At 38.5% G+C, this 18,631-nt stretch overlaps 1 protein-coding gene across 1 annotated transcript; it reads right to left on the bottom strand.

Annotated features, from left to right (window-relative positions):
- Positions 1 to 5,409: 5,409 nt before the first annotated feature.
- On the bottom strand, positions 5,410 to 17,109 carry LOC126786709 (nuclear cap-binding protein subunit 1). Its single transcript, XM_050512620.1, has 19 exons — positions 16,946 to 17,109; positions 16,810 to 16,869; positions 16,084 to 16,140; positions 14,955 to 15,026; positions 14,420 to 14,482; positions 13,834 to 14,010; positions 13,132 to 13,263; positions 12,446 to 12,512; positions 12,135 to 12,334; positions 11,073 to 11,143; positions 10,438 to 10,522; positions 9,804 to 9,872; positions 9,556 to 9,674; positions 8,929 to 9,067; positions 8,019 to 8,519; positions 7,624 to 7,923; positions 6,657 to 6,832; positions 6,334 to 6,445; positions 5,410 to 5,666 (listed from the first exon to the last, which is right to left on the bottom strand). The coding sequence occupies exons 1-19, from the start codon at positions 17,027 to 17,029 to the stop codon at positions 5,556 to 5,558; spliced, it is 2,595 nt and encodes an 864-aa protein (XP_050368577.1). The 5' UTR covers positions 17,030 to 17,109; the 3' UTR covers positions 5,410 to 5,555.
- Between the last annotated feature and the right edge of the window lie 1,522 nt (positions 17,110 to 18,631).

Raw genomic sequence — 18,631 nt, 5'->3', positions numbered from 1 at the left:
CCTCCATCATAAGCTTGCCATCCTTGATCTTGTGCCCCAAGAACGACACCTCCGGCTTGGCGAATGAGCATTTCTTCATCTTGATGTATAGTTGGTTTTCCCTCAAAACCTTAAGCACTTCCCGCAAGTGCTCCACATGCTCCTGCATGGTCTTGCTATACACCACTATGTCGTTAAAGTAGACGACCACAAACCGATCAAGGTAGGGGTGGAATAATTTGTTCATCAAGGTGCAAAATGTCGCCGGTGCATTAGTTAGACCGAAAGGCATGACCGAAAATTCATAAGATCCATACCTTGTGATGCATGCGGTCTTCGGCTCATCTCCTTCCGCAATGCGCACTTGGTAGTACCCCGAACGAAGATCTAACTTGGAAAAATATCGTGCATGGCCCAATTGATCAAAGAGATCGGCAATGAGAGGAATAGGGTACTTGTTCTTTACCGTGATCTTGTTGAGTGCCCTATAGTCGATGCACATGCGTAGAGATCCGTCCTTCTTCATTTGGAATAAGACCGGGGCACCGAATGGGGCTTTTGAAGGTCTAATGAACCCCGCGTCCAAAAGCTCCTTCAATTGCCTCCTTAGCTCCGCTAACTCCGGCGGCGCCATGCGGTATGCACCCATGGCAGGTGGTTTGGTCCCTGGTTCCAATTCTATCTCATGGTCGATCTCTCTCCTTGGGGGTAGTCTCTTGGGCAGCTCCGTGGGTGATACATCCTTGAATTCCTCAAGAACTGCATCTATCTCCTTGGGCATGTCATCTTGTGGCCTTGGCTCCTCGTCATCGAACTCACTAAGGATGGTCAAGTAGCTTTCCTCTTCCTTCTTGATGCCTTTCTTGAATTGCAATGCCGACAAGACCTTGATGTCTTGCTTTGCTCCTCGGGTTGTTGGCACCACACACGACCTCTCGCCATCCATAATGCATAAGCTATTGGCGAATGGCACCGGGAATGCCTTGACTTGATCATGGAACTCCAACCCCAAGACTACCTTGTAGTCATCCATCGGTACTATCGAGAAGTCTAGGTTCCCACTCCAAGCTCCTACGCTTGTCTTGACTCCTCGAGCTACTCCTTGTATGGGGCGGGCAGGTGAGTTAACCGCCTTGATAGAGCCCCCTCCATTTCTTGCCTTTAGTCCTAGCCTACGTGCCTCCTCAATGGAAATAAAGTTGTGGGTTGCCCCCGTGTCGAGCATTGCCGTTGTTGTCTTCCCACCTATGGTGATGTCCGTGAAGAGTAAACCTTTGGCTTGGACCTTGGGTGTAGAGTGGATTGCATTAAGCACCTGCAAAGACCCCAAGTGTGCACCTCCATTGCCACCCTCGGCTTCACTCTCGCCTTGATGACTTCCTAAGAGCGCGCTTAGTGCTCTCCTTTGTGGGCAATTCCTAGCCCAATGCGGACCATCGCATAGGAAGCACTTGTTGTCGTTTAGCTTGTCCGAGCTTCGCATATCCCTTGACTTGCCTTTATCCTTGAACCTTGCCGAGTAGCTCTCACGGCGGGGCTCCTCCTTGCGTTGGATTTTGTCTCCCCCACCTTTGGTATAGTTGCTCTTCTTCTCCTTTGGCTTGGTGGACTCTCTTGGACTTGAGAAATCAACCAAGCCTTCGGCCACGGCTATGGCGGTAGCAAGGTCTTGCACTCCACGTCGCCTAAGCTCCGTCTTGGCCCATGATTGGAGACCATCCATGAAATTGAAGAGAGCATCCTTGTCGGATAGGTCGGGAATCTCAAGCACCAAGTTAGTGAATTCTCTAACATAATCACAAATTGGCCCGGTGTGCTTGAGCCTTCGCAAACGAGCTCTTGCCTCATCCTCGGCATTCTCGGGATAAAATTGCTTCTTGAGCTCTTTAACAAAGTCATCAAAGGTAGAGATGGTGCACATACCTCTTTCGACATCTCCTCGCCTTCTCCTCCACCATAACATGGCGGTGTCGGTGAGATAAAGAGTCGCGGTCTTTATCTTGGCATCCTCCTCCATGATGCCTACGGCTCCAAAGTATTGATATAGCCCCCATAAGAAGTTGTCTACTTCTCGAGCGTTGCGCATGCCTCCGAAGCTCTTTGGCTTTGGCACCTCGATCCGCTTGGCTTCTACGCTGCTGTTGGTGCTAGCCCCCGCGGCTAATGCGCGCTTGCATAGGGCAAGATCTGCCTGCATTGCCTCCATGCGTGCAGAATCTGCCTGCATCTCCTCCATGCGTGCAAGCATGCTATTGTGCTCCCTTTCTTGCACCTCACGCATCCGGGCGAGTTCCCCCATGAACTCCTCGCGAACCTTGTCAATCTCTCCCCGCAAGGACTCCTCTAGCTTGAGCATCATGCCCTTGATCGCAGTGTGGATTGCGGCGTCCTCCGCCTCCAAGTCTTCTACCTGGGCTCCCATGCCACTCACGCTCTCTTCCACTTGAGCTAGCCGTGAGTCGATTGCAGCTAACATGTCCTTCACTCGTTCCTTCTTTGGAACCGTCGGGTTGACAAGTTCTTCATCACCCTTCTCTTGCGTGTCGTCGGAAACATTACCAACAGGATTGCCATTCTTTGCCATTGTGTCGAGCTAGCCTCTTGATCAAACTTCGGCTCTGATACCAACTATCACGAGCTTACTCTTTTGCTATGCAACTCGTGCGGCCTTAGCAACTCCCTTATGCTAAGTCAGTCTTAAACTCCCAAACGCCCTGCTAGAACAATTGAAAGGCAAAGAAGAATATCTCGAAAGAGAACTTATATTGAACAAGAAAGAACTTACAAGTATGCTTGATAGCTTGTTTCTTGCTTGATTGCTTGATGGATGAAATGAGAGGGGTGCCTTGCTATTTATAGGCCTCCCATCCTACTTTACAAGTTCTAGATATTTCTAGGACTATGTACATTGTAGAGAATTCTAGAGAACTCTACTTAACTCTACACAAGTCTAAGAGACTCTAAGATGATCCTTGAGTGTTCTAGAGAACTCTTGAATGGTCTAGTTCCACTAGCTTCTCCAAGGTTCTAGAGAAGTCCGGAAATGTCCCAAAGCTTCTTGAGACTTCTATCGCCTTCTAGGATCTTCTATGATCTTCCAAAGTGTTCCACAATGTTCCGGATCCGTCTAGAATGCTCAAGGTAAAATTTGGCTTAAGTTGACGGGATGTGACAAAATGCACCTCAAGAGGCAAAAGGCAATGGCAATAGGCAAGGTTTTGCCTCCCGTTTTTACTTTTTGCCTCTGCCTTTAGTTTTTTTCATGCACTCCAAAAAGACAAGGTGAATGCCTCCCAAAACATCTAATATTTAATCTAATAGTACTTGTGCAATGTTATTAATCCAATGGTTTTGTGCAATTATATTTTTATTTTTATTTTTCATTAATTTGATTGCACCATGTTTATTTTCATTAGTTGGAACGATAAATTTAACTCAATCACTAGTAGCAGTATGTGTAAACAAGACGGTGCTTTTGAATTTGCACAAGTATATGAAGAGCACTTGATGTAAAGAACAAAATTTGATTATCAAACAATTTGAACATTTACAAGTAGTAGTCCAAACTAAAGAAAGCTCTTGAAAAAACAAATCAGAAAGCATTTCAATCTCAACAGATTTGCAGCTCCTAACTAAAGGAGTGAGACCTTCCTTACTCCTCACAATTCCAACTAACAATAAGAGCAGATGTAGTCTCGGTCTTCTTCACATATATGTCTAAAGCCAAACAACCTTGGAGCAGATGTATATGACCTACAAACATCAGAATATTGAAGTATTAAGACACTGATAGAAAAAAGATAGAAAGCTCAAGGAACCAGTGCGTCAAACAAAGAAACAGATTAAAAGTAAAAATCGGTAAGCCTCATCACTTAATCTAAGACATTAACTAGATTGTATAAAAAGCATGTGCACAACAAAGCTATGAAGATGCATAAATATCACAAATGACAGGTAAATGTTACATTTATATCGTGTTGTGCATAATCAGTTCAAAATACAGTGTTACGCACATAATGCAACCACACAGGTCCTGCTACATCAAACAAACATGTCTTAGAAGTTATGAAGTATCAAATGAACATGACATTCCAGGATAAACCAAATGAGTAATATGCATTGAGATAAACTACCATATAGCCCTGTACACATATAGCCTCCTTCAAACTTTACTTTGTTTCCGTCTTAAAATAGGAGTTAACCATTCTAAGCTATAGAAAAACCATATGAACCAGGTAGACGTAGTACCCAAATATGCAAATAAATACCAAGTAGACATATCTTGTTAATAACTTCATTCACCAACTGTTTGGCAGCTTCAATTTGTTCATTAGTTCCATCAATTTGTACTGTCCTTTCGATTGAGGTGTCACCGGGGGAAGATGCAGAGGAATCACCAGCATATAACAACAAATTCAAATTCCAAAACCATTTGAGCAGTAAAATGTAACCACTCCACTGGCATACAATTATCCATATAACAGGAAAAAGGAACATATAGGTGCTAAATTCAAACAAACCTGAATACGATCAGCAACAGTACTAGCTTGCAGCGTCCCCTCTTCCACCAAATACAAGACGAACCTGAAATTTACAGTCACAAATTGTTGAAAATCAAATCACCAAACAAGGTTGATGATGTAGAAACACTCATCTACTTGTAATCGATCACAATCAACTTGATCAATCAATACTCTCGTGATCGATATCATATCGTATCGAATCGATTATCCACCAATAGAGTAATAAAAGAGTTGATAATAAAAAAGACGAACCAGATCGAATAGAGCTGAAGCCGCTATCACCGAATCGAAGCCACCACCGTTGTGGACTCCTTTGAGATTGGAGACGGCAACGTCGCTCCTCAAGAACGAAGTGGATCGGACAACGGCTTTAGCCTCTTCTGCTGTCTTCTCTGAGCCCCTTACCGAATCTCATCCTGAATTGGAGCCCCGGTTGACGAGTTGCAGAAGTGAGCGAGGGGGTTTGGGTTTGGAGAAAGAGGGAAAGTGATGAGATTCGAGCTGCTCGATGGACATGTGAGAGAGATTGGTCGGGTTGGAAAGGGCGAGAGTTGCCTCTTGCCTTAGTCGGGGAAGATAGAAGTCGAGCAGTCAGTTTGCGCTGCATTCCACTTCAATTATTTTTTGCCCGTCCAAAACACCCCCGGTGCATTTGCTCTAATATATAGTAAATTTCATATCGAAGGCAAGCAAGAATGGCCACTTTAGCTTGAGCAAGAAGAAACCGGTTTCTTGACGGATTCAGAATAACGACAAGAGCCTTAGGAATTCCTTTTGAGAAAATAAGCAAGGAAATTAATTCCTCTTGTAACCTTAGTTGGTGTAGGCGTGTAGCTCATCAAAACATCATACAAAGTTGAAATAACCACAAGCATATGTTATATTCACTGTAGCATGTATCTATTGAATCACTTCAATGTTGTCCCTATAACGAAAGGCAAGGCCGCCTCAAACTCATGTTTCCAATCAATCCATCAGGTTCCCTCATCTACATTACTACAGGGGTACAAAAAGTGTGTGAAAAACAATTCAGGTACATAAGTCCGAACTAGATTACAACCCATCAATTGATCGACGTAGACCACAATAAATTGCTTTTCGTATAAGGGGATGCACATTCTCTGTTATAATCTCTGCATCCAGCTTCTCCATGTGAGGCCATACCTGCCCATAATTGATATAGGTCAGCAATTCAGACTAAAAAAAATAAGAAAAAGGAAAAGTGCATCAATGATTTGATACATACAAAACTTCATCCAAAGACCTGGACAGAAGTTTTTCCCCAGGTCAAATTACGAAACTATGTGCAAGTGGTACAACAAAAAAGTTTAAGAGAAAGAAAACCATACCTTGACCAAAGAAAAAAAAAGGGTATAGATTTAAAATCACAATAATTTTTCTTTGAAAATGTAACCTTTGGTTTATCCAAGTTCAAAAAGATGTTGACCAAAAAAAAATTCAAAAGAAAATAGGCGCCATTTAAGAAAATATTCCGCCTTGACACTGAAACAGGAACCATCACTAAGCATATTCAATGGAAATATTTTGGGTAATATGGAGTGTTTTCATAGATTACAGGCACAAAACAAATTATTTACTTAAGTTTCCATAATATACCCACTGATTTAAATCTTAGATTCCTGGTAATTAAAATAGGAAGGTACCTCTAGATGTATGAAATGATTTTAAGAAGACACTAAACAGTGACTAAAATGGATTTCTTTTTTGGGAGATGGAAACAAAAAAAAACACAAACAGTGAACCTTGAATTTACTCCTGTTAGTTCTGTGTGTGTGATCAGGAATGTATAATGAGCTAGAAGCATGTTTACCTCAGAAGCATATTGCCTCGAGAACGCTTTGAGGTAGCCTAATGTCGACAGACACCACTGCTCCTGTTCTCCAACATTATATGCATTATTTGTCCTGGCACCATTCACTTGACTGCCGAGTGAAGGTAACAAATTAGTCATGCTGTACTGATGTATTTTTCAAGTAATGCCAGGTTTAATGCATAAAAAGAAAAGGACAGTAAATTATCATGACATTAAAGACAGTAAGACAACAATATCTCAACTGAATAATTGATCCCTCCTTGACCTACTAGACAATAGATTTGTCACACACATATATCTAATATATCATACAAAATTACCTTTTAGATTTTCCATTCTCATCATCCACCTCCATTGCAGAAGATTCTTCAAGGTCAACTGACAAAGAATCTGCATAAATTGACTTTAATCCCTGCAGTGTAGCAACTTTTGATGCCTCTGGCAGCCGTTCCATCAAGACATTCAGGAAGTTTTTGTACAAGGAGAAAAACAATGCCTGCACATGCCAATGAAGATTAGCACAAGGAAAATGAAAAGCAGGAGTTACCATGAATTGAAGAAATCAAGCCACAGAAATTATCAAGGCCTTCAAGGTATTTTATCTTGTAATAAAAACGAATTTAAACAGTTGTTTGGTTAGAGATGAAGAACTGGGAGATAGGTCAGAAAGACTGAGTTCTTCATAAATATATATTGTTGGTCATACGATCTCTATGGGAGTATGGGTAAGTCCTAAAAAGAGAAAAATGCATAAACGGATATGAAGATATGTTGACATTCACATTGTTGAACTCGGATGATATGCTCGTTCTGATCAATGCAGCAGATTGCAGAAAACAAACCCTTGTTAAGATAGGAACTTGAATACCGCTTATAATTAATCCAAGGAACATGACAGGTATAGGAACTACAAAAGGTACTCAAAAGTACAAGAACCGCAACTATTAATCAGTGAATATTTCAGAAAACAGAAAACTAAGCGATAACAGTTTGGTGAAATATTGGGGTTGGTTGAAAATATTTATCACCCAGACATCCTCTTTTTTCTGTAGGCCTGCATAATAATAAGTTACTGATGCGAGTAAAATTAAACTGATGGTCGTGCTTATTTCTAAGCGGCTAGCTCCCCATGACGTAACTGTATAATTTATCTGAATTTAGTATTATAAAATGCACCTACAAGTAAATGGTTAACAGAAGCTATTTGCTTCATTTTCGTTCTAGTGGGAAAAGGTTCCCAAGATACTAGAAAGACAACGAGGTGTTACTACATTAAATAAGGAGTACCTCAAATTCATCACGGGCTCGGGCAAGCAGAGCCTCCTTAGCCTCTAAAGATTCACGAACAGACACCTCCTCCTCCTTCGCCTTATCGGCATAGGATTTCAAACGCTTCAACCTCATAGGATTTTCACCAAGAACAGGTTCGCCATCCATAAGTGATAGCTTTGTTTCAGCAGCCACTAACTCTGCTTTTGCAGCTGCTGTAGCTTCTTCAGCCGATACTATGTTCTTTTTCAGGGACAAAATCTCTTTCCTCAGATCGCATACACGGTTGTAAGTTTTTCCAACTGCATTCCTTAATATCTGTGGAAGGAGGAGCAATCCCACATATAAACAATAAGAAAAAGGAATAAAAATCAAATAAAAGTGGGGGGAAAACATGATTAAAATCGACATACCTCCCATGAGCGGTCTGATAAATGAAATTGCTCAACATTTTCGGGAGAAAAGACCCATTTCACAATGGCCAAATTAGATAACAGTCGGTACCCCATCATCCTATCTATTGCAATGGCAGTCATTTGAGCATTGTTCTTCCAGTAAAAATCAATCTCACTTATCAGCATGACCTGCTTATCCTGGTCAGCACATAGTTTTGCAATGACTTGACCATATCTCTCCAATACAGTAATTAAATGGGTGAAACTTTTAGATCCAACGTCGAGGAGAGTTTGCACAACCACATTGAGCGTAACCTCCATACCATGGACAGGAAACAGACTTTCCTCTATCCATAAGATTATTTCACGGGCAGATGCCCTTCCTTTAACCATGTTTCTGAGGTCAGCAGAAAGTGAATATTGTTCATTTCCCTCAATGCTTTCTTCAACACGAAACTTGAAGTTTGGCATCCCCTTGGGAGGAAGCAGTTCTTCTAGACCAGGAGCACTCTCAATACTCTTGACACAAAAATTTATTTGAAATTAATTAGAAAGGCATTTAAAGAAATAATACCAACATAAGAAAAATAAAGAGTTTGTTTCATAACACCCTCCCACGATTGAAAACCAGTTTATTGGGGTCAACATTGCATACAGTGACAAATATCAAATGCCCCACTAGGTGGCCAAATGGTTTTTTATGTGGAAGACTTATCAATAAAGATTGATCCCTAGACAAAAATCACAAAGAAATTGGGTGTCAGGCCATGAAAGAATGAACCAAAGTTTTCTAAAACATTGACATCCACTTGGAGCATGTTTGGTTAAGAAAGACGTGTGGTGGTGTGTTCCCCGGGAGGGGAAGGTGGCCAAGCCTTGGCACAACTCCTCAATATAGGCAAGTTTTTGTATATGAATGACCTAATACCTGCTTCACTTTTTCCCAGTAGGACAAACGAACTTCTCTCTCCAGGACCTCCTGAACAAATACACGTTGTGGGGCCCATTTTGGCAGGTCTAAGACATAAGCCCACTCCTCCCAAGGCCAGATGAACTGAAAGTTGGATCTGCATGATCAGGAAGTCACTATTAAAGGCTAAACGAATTTCAAACTACCACCAAACTCCAAACTCAAAATCATGCAAGTACAGAGATATATTAAGTTTCAGTCTTTCCCAAATTTTAAATTTTGTCCATTAATTACATGTCTACAATCTTGGTATACACTTCTTCGGAAAATTCAAAGAAATCAGCTGCTTCAGTCAAGAATTTCTTTATCAGTTTCACAATTTATGAGTAATTCTTTTGGGCTGTTCTGGCCTTTGGATGGTCTATTACTTTTTTTTGCTCTTCGACTGCTTATTTATCTACTTTATAAATGAATATTAGTCTAATTTTCTTGTTTCCGATAAACAGAACAGCTTGAAAAACCAAGTACAATATAATCCAAAGTCAAGAGAGTGACAATTTCAAGCCTTCCAGTGACACTGAACCAGTTAACAAGAAAATGTCGTGAGTGATAAGTATTTAACACATGGATAATGGTTTAACTTACAAGTGGTGAGAAAACCAAAGGATTAGCCGTGTTCGACATTCCATATCCAAATCAGCCATTTTCTCGAAAAGAACCCGAACAGCACCAGCAACGACTCCCGGAAAGGCTCCAGGAAGAGCCTAAGAATAAAAATTCAAAAGAATTTGCTTTACAAGAAGCAACAAATATGTTGTCATTGCAACTGTATAATAGTACTGCCAGTAAATCAAACACATCAATTTGATGGAATGGTTAATACTTAATATTACCTTACAGAGATCCATAATAACCAGTGTGTAATATGTTGGCCTGAAAGGGGGTTGTGGCAGCAGAAGTAACTGCAATGATAATAAATACATCAATTTGATGGAATGGTTAAAATGTAAATTACAACAAACCCTGTCCTTTGACTCCTTTCATACATTCAAGATATTGTTAATATGATAAGCAATATATACTAATATAAGAGCGACAATGAACAATAATTCAGATTTAAATTTACATTAACAAAAGCTATGGTAACAACTTTAAACACTGGGACACGATTTTGGAACCAATGTCCCAGAAGCATCACTACTAAATGATCTCACAAAAAGAAGAGGGTCCTAATAGGGCAAAAGGCTTGATGAGGCCTTCCACTGGGAGGTAATCTGCGACGTAGAAGCTTCTGGGAGCTGAATTTGAAAATGTAAGTACGAGGCTAAATGCTTAAAAGAAGGTTTGTCTCTAGGGTGGGAGGGGACAACTCTAATTGCCTGGGAGGTGATAATAAAACTCAAGGAGAAGGGTGTGCTCACGGTGCTGACCATCGGTGTTAGCTGGGATATAGTTGAAAGACACAAGAAGATGCATGTGCTACCTACCGGTAGCTTAAAACTGAAAAGGAAAAAAACAAATCCTTACCTGAGAGAAAATTGTCTCTGCCATAAGATACTCATATCTAAAGGGCACGGGTAGACCAGCCATGTATGAGGCACATTCCTTTCGACTAGCTTTGCATGAAGGAAGAAAGAAAGACAATAAACGTTAAGCCCAGATCTCAAATAATACAATACATATAGAATCTTTAAATCAAAAGGCTAGGCTGAAGTTCTGGTATCAATAGTTCTAAGTTATGCAAAAAGCCAGTACAATTATGATTACTTGACAAGCGAGAAAAACATGATAACTAATCAAGTGCAGCCAGTTTTTTTTTTTTTTTGCTTTTTCTTTTTTTTAAAACGAGTACAGCCAGCTATTTATTAATTTATTGTTGGGCATTCCTTGGCATCAAGCATTTAACTTTCCATCAAGTGAATAAATTAAGCATGCACCTTCCATTTACATTTCTTTTAAAACATGCAGGCATAACACAACAAAATACAATATTATTGCCATCCAGCCCACGGCATCTTTTTTTTTTAACTCATTAGTAATAGGTCCCAATATAGATGGGGAAAAACAGAAGAAAAAGGCAGAATACAAAGTGATACTACCATGTATCCCATCATAAATATTTATTTATCTATTACAATAAAATTTCATTGAGAGGTACAAACCAGCCATTTAAGAAAAAAAGCACATCCAGCAGATACTCTTCCACAATGAAGTGATCCATGGGTTCCATATCCTGACATCATAAAAAAAATCCATCACCGCATTAAATCTCTCCCAAGTCGAGATAAGCACACTTTTATTTTCTGAATGCCTTTAAAAGAGCAAAAACCCAGGAGTGTATGGACATCATGATGTAACTCCAAATCATATCGATAATAAGATAGAAGATACATTTGTCATTAACCGTAACAGTACTAAATGCAACCAAACTAGAAGTCATTCCAAGTAACTTTGGGATGCCAAAAGACTAATAGTTCCTTTTAATATATCGGTTTTAATTTGAGTTTTCTGAAGTTTGGGTACCTTTTGCGCACAAAAAGAAAAAGTAAAAACTATTTTCTTTCCATAATAACCATTAAGATAGGAACAAAATTTGTGTGAGAAGAACCAAACTTGTGTGATAGGAACAAAGTTTAAGAGATTGAAAGACAAGAAACTATCTCTTCAATCTCCCAAGAGTTAGCCTTATTTTTTTTTTAGTTTGTTATTTCCATAATGCCATTCAGTTTCTACAATATATATATAGGTTGAAACTTGAAAGGGAATAATATGAAAAATTGATTAAAGATGTGAAACAGTCTCATGTCTATATACATAGGAAATCCAAAAGAGAACAATGAGAATTAGCTTTTTTTCTCTGGTCGTGATAAATTTGTCCAGCTAAAAAATATGGGAATCTTGTCAAGATATATTCTCTAGAAGCAAATATACCAAGACGAAACCAAGAGAATATTAGCATAGACTGCTACATAAGGTTAATATATGCATCCCCCAGGGAACAGGAGAGGGCCTGTCTTGCTTAGTTCAGACTAGATATTAGAGTAAAAATTTGGGTCATTTTAAGCTTCAATTGCAATGGTGTTTGGGTCATATTAAGCTTCAACGCATCAGCATGCCAGCATTGCAGTTGAAAAAATATTAAGAGCGAGAGTCTTAGAAGGATTAATAATCATCAGGGATACGATGGTTCAAAACAAAAAACTATTTATCAGATTGGAAACTACCTCAGTTTTATTTGCAGGAAAGATATTCAGCCTTCGGATCCTTTGAGGATAAATTGACTCGGCATCATGCTTTTGTCTACCATTAGTAATTTTGGAAATCGCTGAAGGCAGTTCAGGTTGGTCAGGACAGCTAATGGGGCCAAACTCATGACACTTTCCATTGACCAGCTGTGCTTCGAATGATAGGTGAGGTCTTGGAACTAGCAAGTAAGAAAATAGAATCAGTGAAGTAAAATCATAAGAAACAAAAGATGAAAGAAAAAATTTTGGTGTTTCAATCCAAAGAAAGATGTGCAATAATTGTTCAATACCGCTGTCAAGTTTCCATCCATTATTAGATAGAACTTGTATTCGGCCCCACAGATCTTCCAAAAAATCCTACAAGCAAAGAAAGACTAAAAGCAATTTGGATAAAATTTACAACACAGATTAACTAGGGATGTGATCATCTGAAGCAACTGAATGTTTTTTTTGTTGATAATTTCCCAGATGACACCAATGATGTAGGACCATAAATACCTACAGAGGTGTTTACAACTCTTAATAGATGTAAACTTGGAGCACCGAACAAGCTTAATAATACAACAGAAGGAATAGTAATACAATCCTAGATTATTTGTATGAGAAAAACCAGTGGAAAGTGGAAACTAAAGAGGCATTAAATTGACCAGTCACAAACTGAAATAACTTTTCACAGGAGCAGATTAAAGTATTACGGAAAGATTAATAGAACAGATAAAGAAACATGAAACCCAAAGTTGCCAAGCATCCCATTGTTTTTTGTTTAACTGAACAAATAAAGAAACATAAAACCCAAAGTTGTCAAGCATCCCATTGTTTTTTGTTTAACTGCCCCATAACATTCATGCTGACAGAATTTAAGAAACCAAAAGGCCAAACCTTTTTAGAAGACTATAATAGACAACATAAAAAAATGAAAAACAAAGGCCAGACTTGAGCTATTAATTTTGGGGAAACATATGTTATAATCGCATACCTTATCAGTAGAGACTTTTGCACTGTCATCATCATCCTCAAAAAAAGACAACCCACTGTCACTAACATGCTTTCTTATGCTCAAATAAGCTTCTACACCAGCAAGAACTCTTTCAATTTCTTCAGGGACTTGCTGCAAACAAGATCGATACATGAATATCACAAATCCACCTAAAAATTATAATTGAAGCATTCAAACGCAAGATGAGGTACAAATATAGACCAGTCACACCTAAGAAGCTTGACCATGGTTCGTGATTAAAAAAAGGGCCACCAAATGTGTCCATGACAGACACAGAAAACCATAGAACATAATATCTATAAACATGCATGCAGAACTTTTGCCCTTTTTAAGATGAAAGTACGACACAAAATGGACATGGTGCAACTGCTTGCTCAGTGAAGACAGATGGAGAACAACTTTTTGCAATTGATGTCGTTTTGTATGAATACCGTACCAAATATTTGTATTGAAATCTAGTAATACAATGCATGCCTTCTCTACAACTCTTAATCTAGCGGATTTTCATTAGTTTAAAAACAATCACTTGATACAACAGCACAAAGGAATACACTGGAAAAGATGAAACTACTGAGAAATGTTGAAACTGCATAAAAAAGTGCAGATGATATCAATTGCATAGTGATGTATGCATACCATCTACAAGAGCATTTCTATTATATTCAAAAAAGTGCACAGTACCTCAATCAGTTCTGCTCCTCCCCAAGGGAGACAGGATAAGATGCATGTTATGTAAAAGTCGGCTCGCGATTGCCAGGATGGATTCCCTTTCTCCTCATCAACTGTTGTTGCGGCTGATGATAATAATGTTTCAAAGACTATCACAAGAGAACTGGGATGGAGAACGTTACTGCACATCTGTGGAACAAAAACAAAACAAAAAAATTACTGAAATTAGTCAACATGTAGTCAGGCAAGAGTATTTACAAGCTTCTTTACATTCCAATTTTCACTTGGGCCAGCATCCAATGTGATCAATGGTGACTATAAAAGTTATGACAGAATTATACGACTTCTACAGTAGAAGATGGAAAATTAAAAGTTTGCCTCTTCTAAAGAATAAACACCATAATGACGAAACAGAAATTGCAGCAAGTACAAAGTCGTCCCAAAGAACCAAACATGAATAGAAAGGGCTAAAAGTTTAAGTTTAAGTTTAGAGCTTAGACAAACATCATACTCCATCATGTACAAACATCTAGAACTAAAAACATAACTTCATATTTCATTGACTTTAATTGAAAACTGCTAGCAACAAATTATATACCATAGCAGTCAGGAACCTCATCAAAATACGAATCATGTTGCAGTTTCCAGTATCTAAGGCATCCTGAAAATCAACAACAAAGAAATTTTGAATTAGTCTGATATGAAGAATGCAGGATCCATCAAAATTAGACGAAAAGTCATTCCACTGTTATAAAAAGTTTAAATTCGCAATCATAAGAGAACTATATAAATCAATATATAAAGACATTCAACCATTCATCACATAGACAACTTGCAGGTAACTGAAAACTCGAGCATCAATTAGTCCAACAAAAGACCAATTACTAGGCAAGTACGCATAAAAGGAGATGTGAAAGTATAGTAGATTCTTGTTTTCAGAAGCAACCAAAAAGGTTTCTGTTTGAATAAATATTATGATTATCTTAATCACCCTATTCAGATACATTAGTTCTTATCTTAATCAACCCTGTTATTAGTTTCGAACCAAGCATTATAGAGCAAGTCCTAATTTCTGGGTAACAGTTACAAAAAAGGGATGCATTCACAAGAGACTTCAGAAATAAACTGCACACCTGAAAATTACTGTGCGTGTTCTCCACCACTTTCCTGATAAAATCCTCATTCTCCAAGTTTAACAAGCCAATCTGGAGATTTATATAGAGAGGGGAGGGAGAGAGGAAGTCAAACATAATAAAATGGTACGTAAGAAACAAAAATTGTTAGCATATATCTTCAAGATCAATTGCATTTCTCATCACCAAATTACACAGCATCCTTCTAAATACTTGGTTTCTGTGTTTTATACAAATCATCTAATTAGGCCAATATTATCAGTCTGATGTATAACCTCCATGGAAGACCAGATAAATTATGTGTTTCTTACCATAGTCCATTAAGTTCTTTTTTAGTTGAACCAGCAGTCAAGAAATAAAAGTGTGGAATCTTTTTTTTAATGATCATGTTCAAGGATTCTGAGAGGCCCATTGCATATGTAGGTATCTATATACATATACCTGCTAATAAGAGGGAAACACAAAACACAGCAAATGAAAATAAATTATTCAAGTGCAGAAGTACTTATTTGCATGCTGCAGAGAAGACCAGATCCTTGCTTATCACCAAAGTGGTGTATTATGAGTAGAGGAATGCGCAAGCAAGCTCAACTAGCTGTTTATAACAAATCTAGTGGCACAACTGGTTTGGTCAACAGATTATAGGCAAGATGACATGGCCATCCTACATAAAGGTCTCAACCTGTATTGAGTACAAGGTTTAGGGGTTTTGGAGGAAGAACGCTTAAATCCTCCTAATGGTGCAAGGTTTTGTAGGGAGAAATTCATTAATTACTTCCGGCTTACTGCTCCTTGGCAATATTACCATGACCAGCAGCTTGAGTATTAACACTACTCATAGGAGCAGAAAATCAAGCATCTTCTCTATCTGTTTAAGCATCCTTTACAAATCAACCTTCCATTTTGTGTAATTGGGAGGCAGTGATTAGCTAAGTCTGTTCTTAAGTGTCTGGTCTGTATTTTCCGATAAGATTTTAACTCAATAGCATGTTTAGACTTCTTGTACATAATGAGACTTCTCAATTAGTAAAGCTCCTTTCTTATCAAAATTGATATGAGTAAAGCTTCTTTCTTATCAAAATTGATATGAGTAAATAATAGTACATAAACAAGTCTTTATGTAACATACCAGGGTACTGTATAAGGGAATCTTGTGAGGCAACTGTTCAGCACACTGGATAAGAAACTGTTAGAAGAAACAGGAAGGTTAGTATCTCTATTATGTTATAAGAATCCAAACTCTTCTATCATGAACACTGACATAAATTCCTATCACCTAATATTGTCACTCTAGGATAAATTCCTATCAGCCCATATTTTCACAGACATATCAGAGGACTAAAATACAATTAGAACATATATAAGAACAATCTTAAAGAACCATAGAGACTATTCTATATCGATCGTCAAAAGCCATTCTGTACTTTGATTTGGACAAAAATGACATACTATTTCTAGCCGAAACATCCCAACCCAACAATGAAACAAGATAACAACAAGGACAAATAAAATTAGTTTCCAAACATTGATAAAATGCAGGAAGGAATCAACTCCGCCTCACTCTTTCACCTTTCTCTTACTTGTTTCAACAAAAACAGCAGATATTCATTTTGCTGTTTGCCTATAATACGAAAAACCTTCCAAGTGGCAGTTTAACCAAGTAATCCAGTCTATTTCTTCCTAAGTTAAACTATATTAAGTAAGATTTGAAGGGAATTTCCAAGTAAATACCCCTCCTCTTATCCATTATATTCTCATCAGTACATAAATTACCGGGCATAATCAGATAACAGCAAAAGCTAAAACCTAATGAAATTCTTATATTGAAATTGAAAGTAAAACAAAGAAGAATCACCTGCCGGACGTCGTGGGAGGAGTGTTCTAATTCTCGGCGAAGGACGCCGAAGCAAGTTTCCTGCAAATTGAGAGAAAGCCAAATTAGGGTTGTGAGAGTTCTCCAGTAGAAATCGGAGAGAGAGAGAGAGACTAACAATGTGCTCTTTGAAGTCGGAGGAGGTGCCATAGTCCGGGGAAGCTTCGCCAATTCGAAGAAGAAGACTCTTCCAAACACTCATTTTCTCTCTCCCTCTCTCTCTCTCTCTCTCTCTCTCTCGTCTCGACTCCTTCAGTGTTGGCTCTCGCTTCCGACTTCAACAGTTCAACCCTAATTTTTATTCGAGTTTTTTTGCTCGACCCGACCCAACTCGTTACCCGACCCTGCTCTACCCAATGCAGATTTCAAAAATGAGTTCGGCTAGAATGTACCCAAAACTTTGCACACGTGGCGATATCTGATTGCATGACCACTGTTAAGAAAAGACGGAAGTATTTTGGACGTATTTTTTGTAGTGTATTCCATTACTGTACGAAGACGTTGTAAATACGAATAGGTGAAAAATTGGAAAATATTTTCACTACTATAACTTGAAAGCGCTCTTCTGGTATCAACGACTTCACTAATAAGGGAGATTATATTTATACCTTCAAAAAGGTATTTGGGTCTCCTCACTTAGTAAATCTCAATTTTTACTTTTACAAATATTTAAAATACTATTTAAACATAGCTAATTTTCCAAAAATGCACATAATCAATACATCATCATTAGATATCAAATCAATCTACTATTCATTAATATCTTTCTAATTCTACTTTTTTTATTCAATTATTATAAACAACTAGAAAAAAAATCTTAATAATTACATAATCTATTTTCTCCAATTAATTTTCTTTTTCACTCATAAATTCATGATTAATAATAAGGAGGTTCTATTCATAAATCCAAAATTAGTATTTAGACCTCTTCAATTAATAAATCTCTGATTTACTTTTTCTAATAACCAATTATATTATATACATGTGAGCCCTTGAAATTTTTTTTTACTTTTCCGGCATAATTGTCACGCTAACTGACATTTTTTTGAGATGTCAAATTTTTAGTCTATTATTTTTGTGTCAGACTACGTGTCGTCATGAGCGTGGAGGTATTCGTGAAATATTTTTCTGACACTCGGTTAATTTTATACGCATTTACGAAGTTAACGGTTTTTAAATTATAGTTTCAGAAATTACATTTCTTGCATTTTTAAATCTTGACTCATAATCTCCTTTGTGCAATCTGGGTCGTTGATTTCCTGCAAGGAGAGAGCCCACCGTAAGCTCTTCCACACACAATTCTCTCTCTCCCTCTTTTTTTTTTCTTTTTCCTCTCCTCTCCCTTCTTTCTTCTTCCTCCCCGAACCCTCTGTTCATTTCTCTCTAAAACTCAGAAAAAACCTTGCCTTTGACCAGTCACGCCGCCGCCGTCCGACCACCAATGGCCACAAGACCACCATCAAAATCTTCCTCTCCTTATCATCTTCAAAACCAATTCCTTGCATGTGGGATTTAACCAACGTTCCGACAAACTCAAGTTTTGAGGCAGTGGAGACCGTCGCCGACTTCCCCGAGCTCCGACGACTTTGTGGATCTCTTGGTAAGTTCTCTTCTACCCTTCAATGCCCAATCAAGCTTCTTCCTAATTTTTTGAGATTTGAGCCTTAAACTCATCTTTTCACCTCTTTGGTTTGGCCGGCATGTTCTTCGAACTCCGACGAGCTCATCCTTCGTTTCCAGTGGTTGGTTTGGTTTTCTAGGTTCGTGGTGAAGCTTGCAGCAACAGCGGAAAGGTTTGGGAGGT

The sequence above is a fragment of the Argentina anserina genome, chromosome 3 (assembly GCF_933775445.1).
Source record: "Argentina anserina chromosome 3, drPotAnse1.1, whole genome shotgun sequence".
Lineage (NCBI taxonomy): Eukaryota > Viridiplantae > Streptophyta > Magnoliopsida > Rosales > Rosaceae > Argentina > Argentina anserina.
The sequence above is the reverse complement of the archived record's forward strand: the minus strand, read 5'-3'. Positions and strand labels throughout refer to the sequence as shown.

What these genes read in the sequence shown, in the direction of transcription:
- LOC126786709 (XM_050512620.1), bottom strand. Translation starts at nt 17,029, where the DNA reads ATGAGTGTTTGGAAGAGTCTTCTTCTTCGAATTGGCGAAGCTTCCCCG. An exon ending in CCGACTTCAAAGAGCACATT is followed by an intron (nt 16,870 to 16,945) that starts GTTAGTCTCTCT and finishes CTCAATTTGCAG; the next exon opens with GAAACTTGCTTCGGCGTCCT. An exon ending in CTTTGGTTTTCTCACCACTT is followed by an intron (nt 9,068 to 9,555) that starts GTAAGTTAAACC and finishes CTGATCATGCAG; the next exon opens with ATCCAACTTTCAGTTCATCT.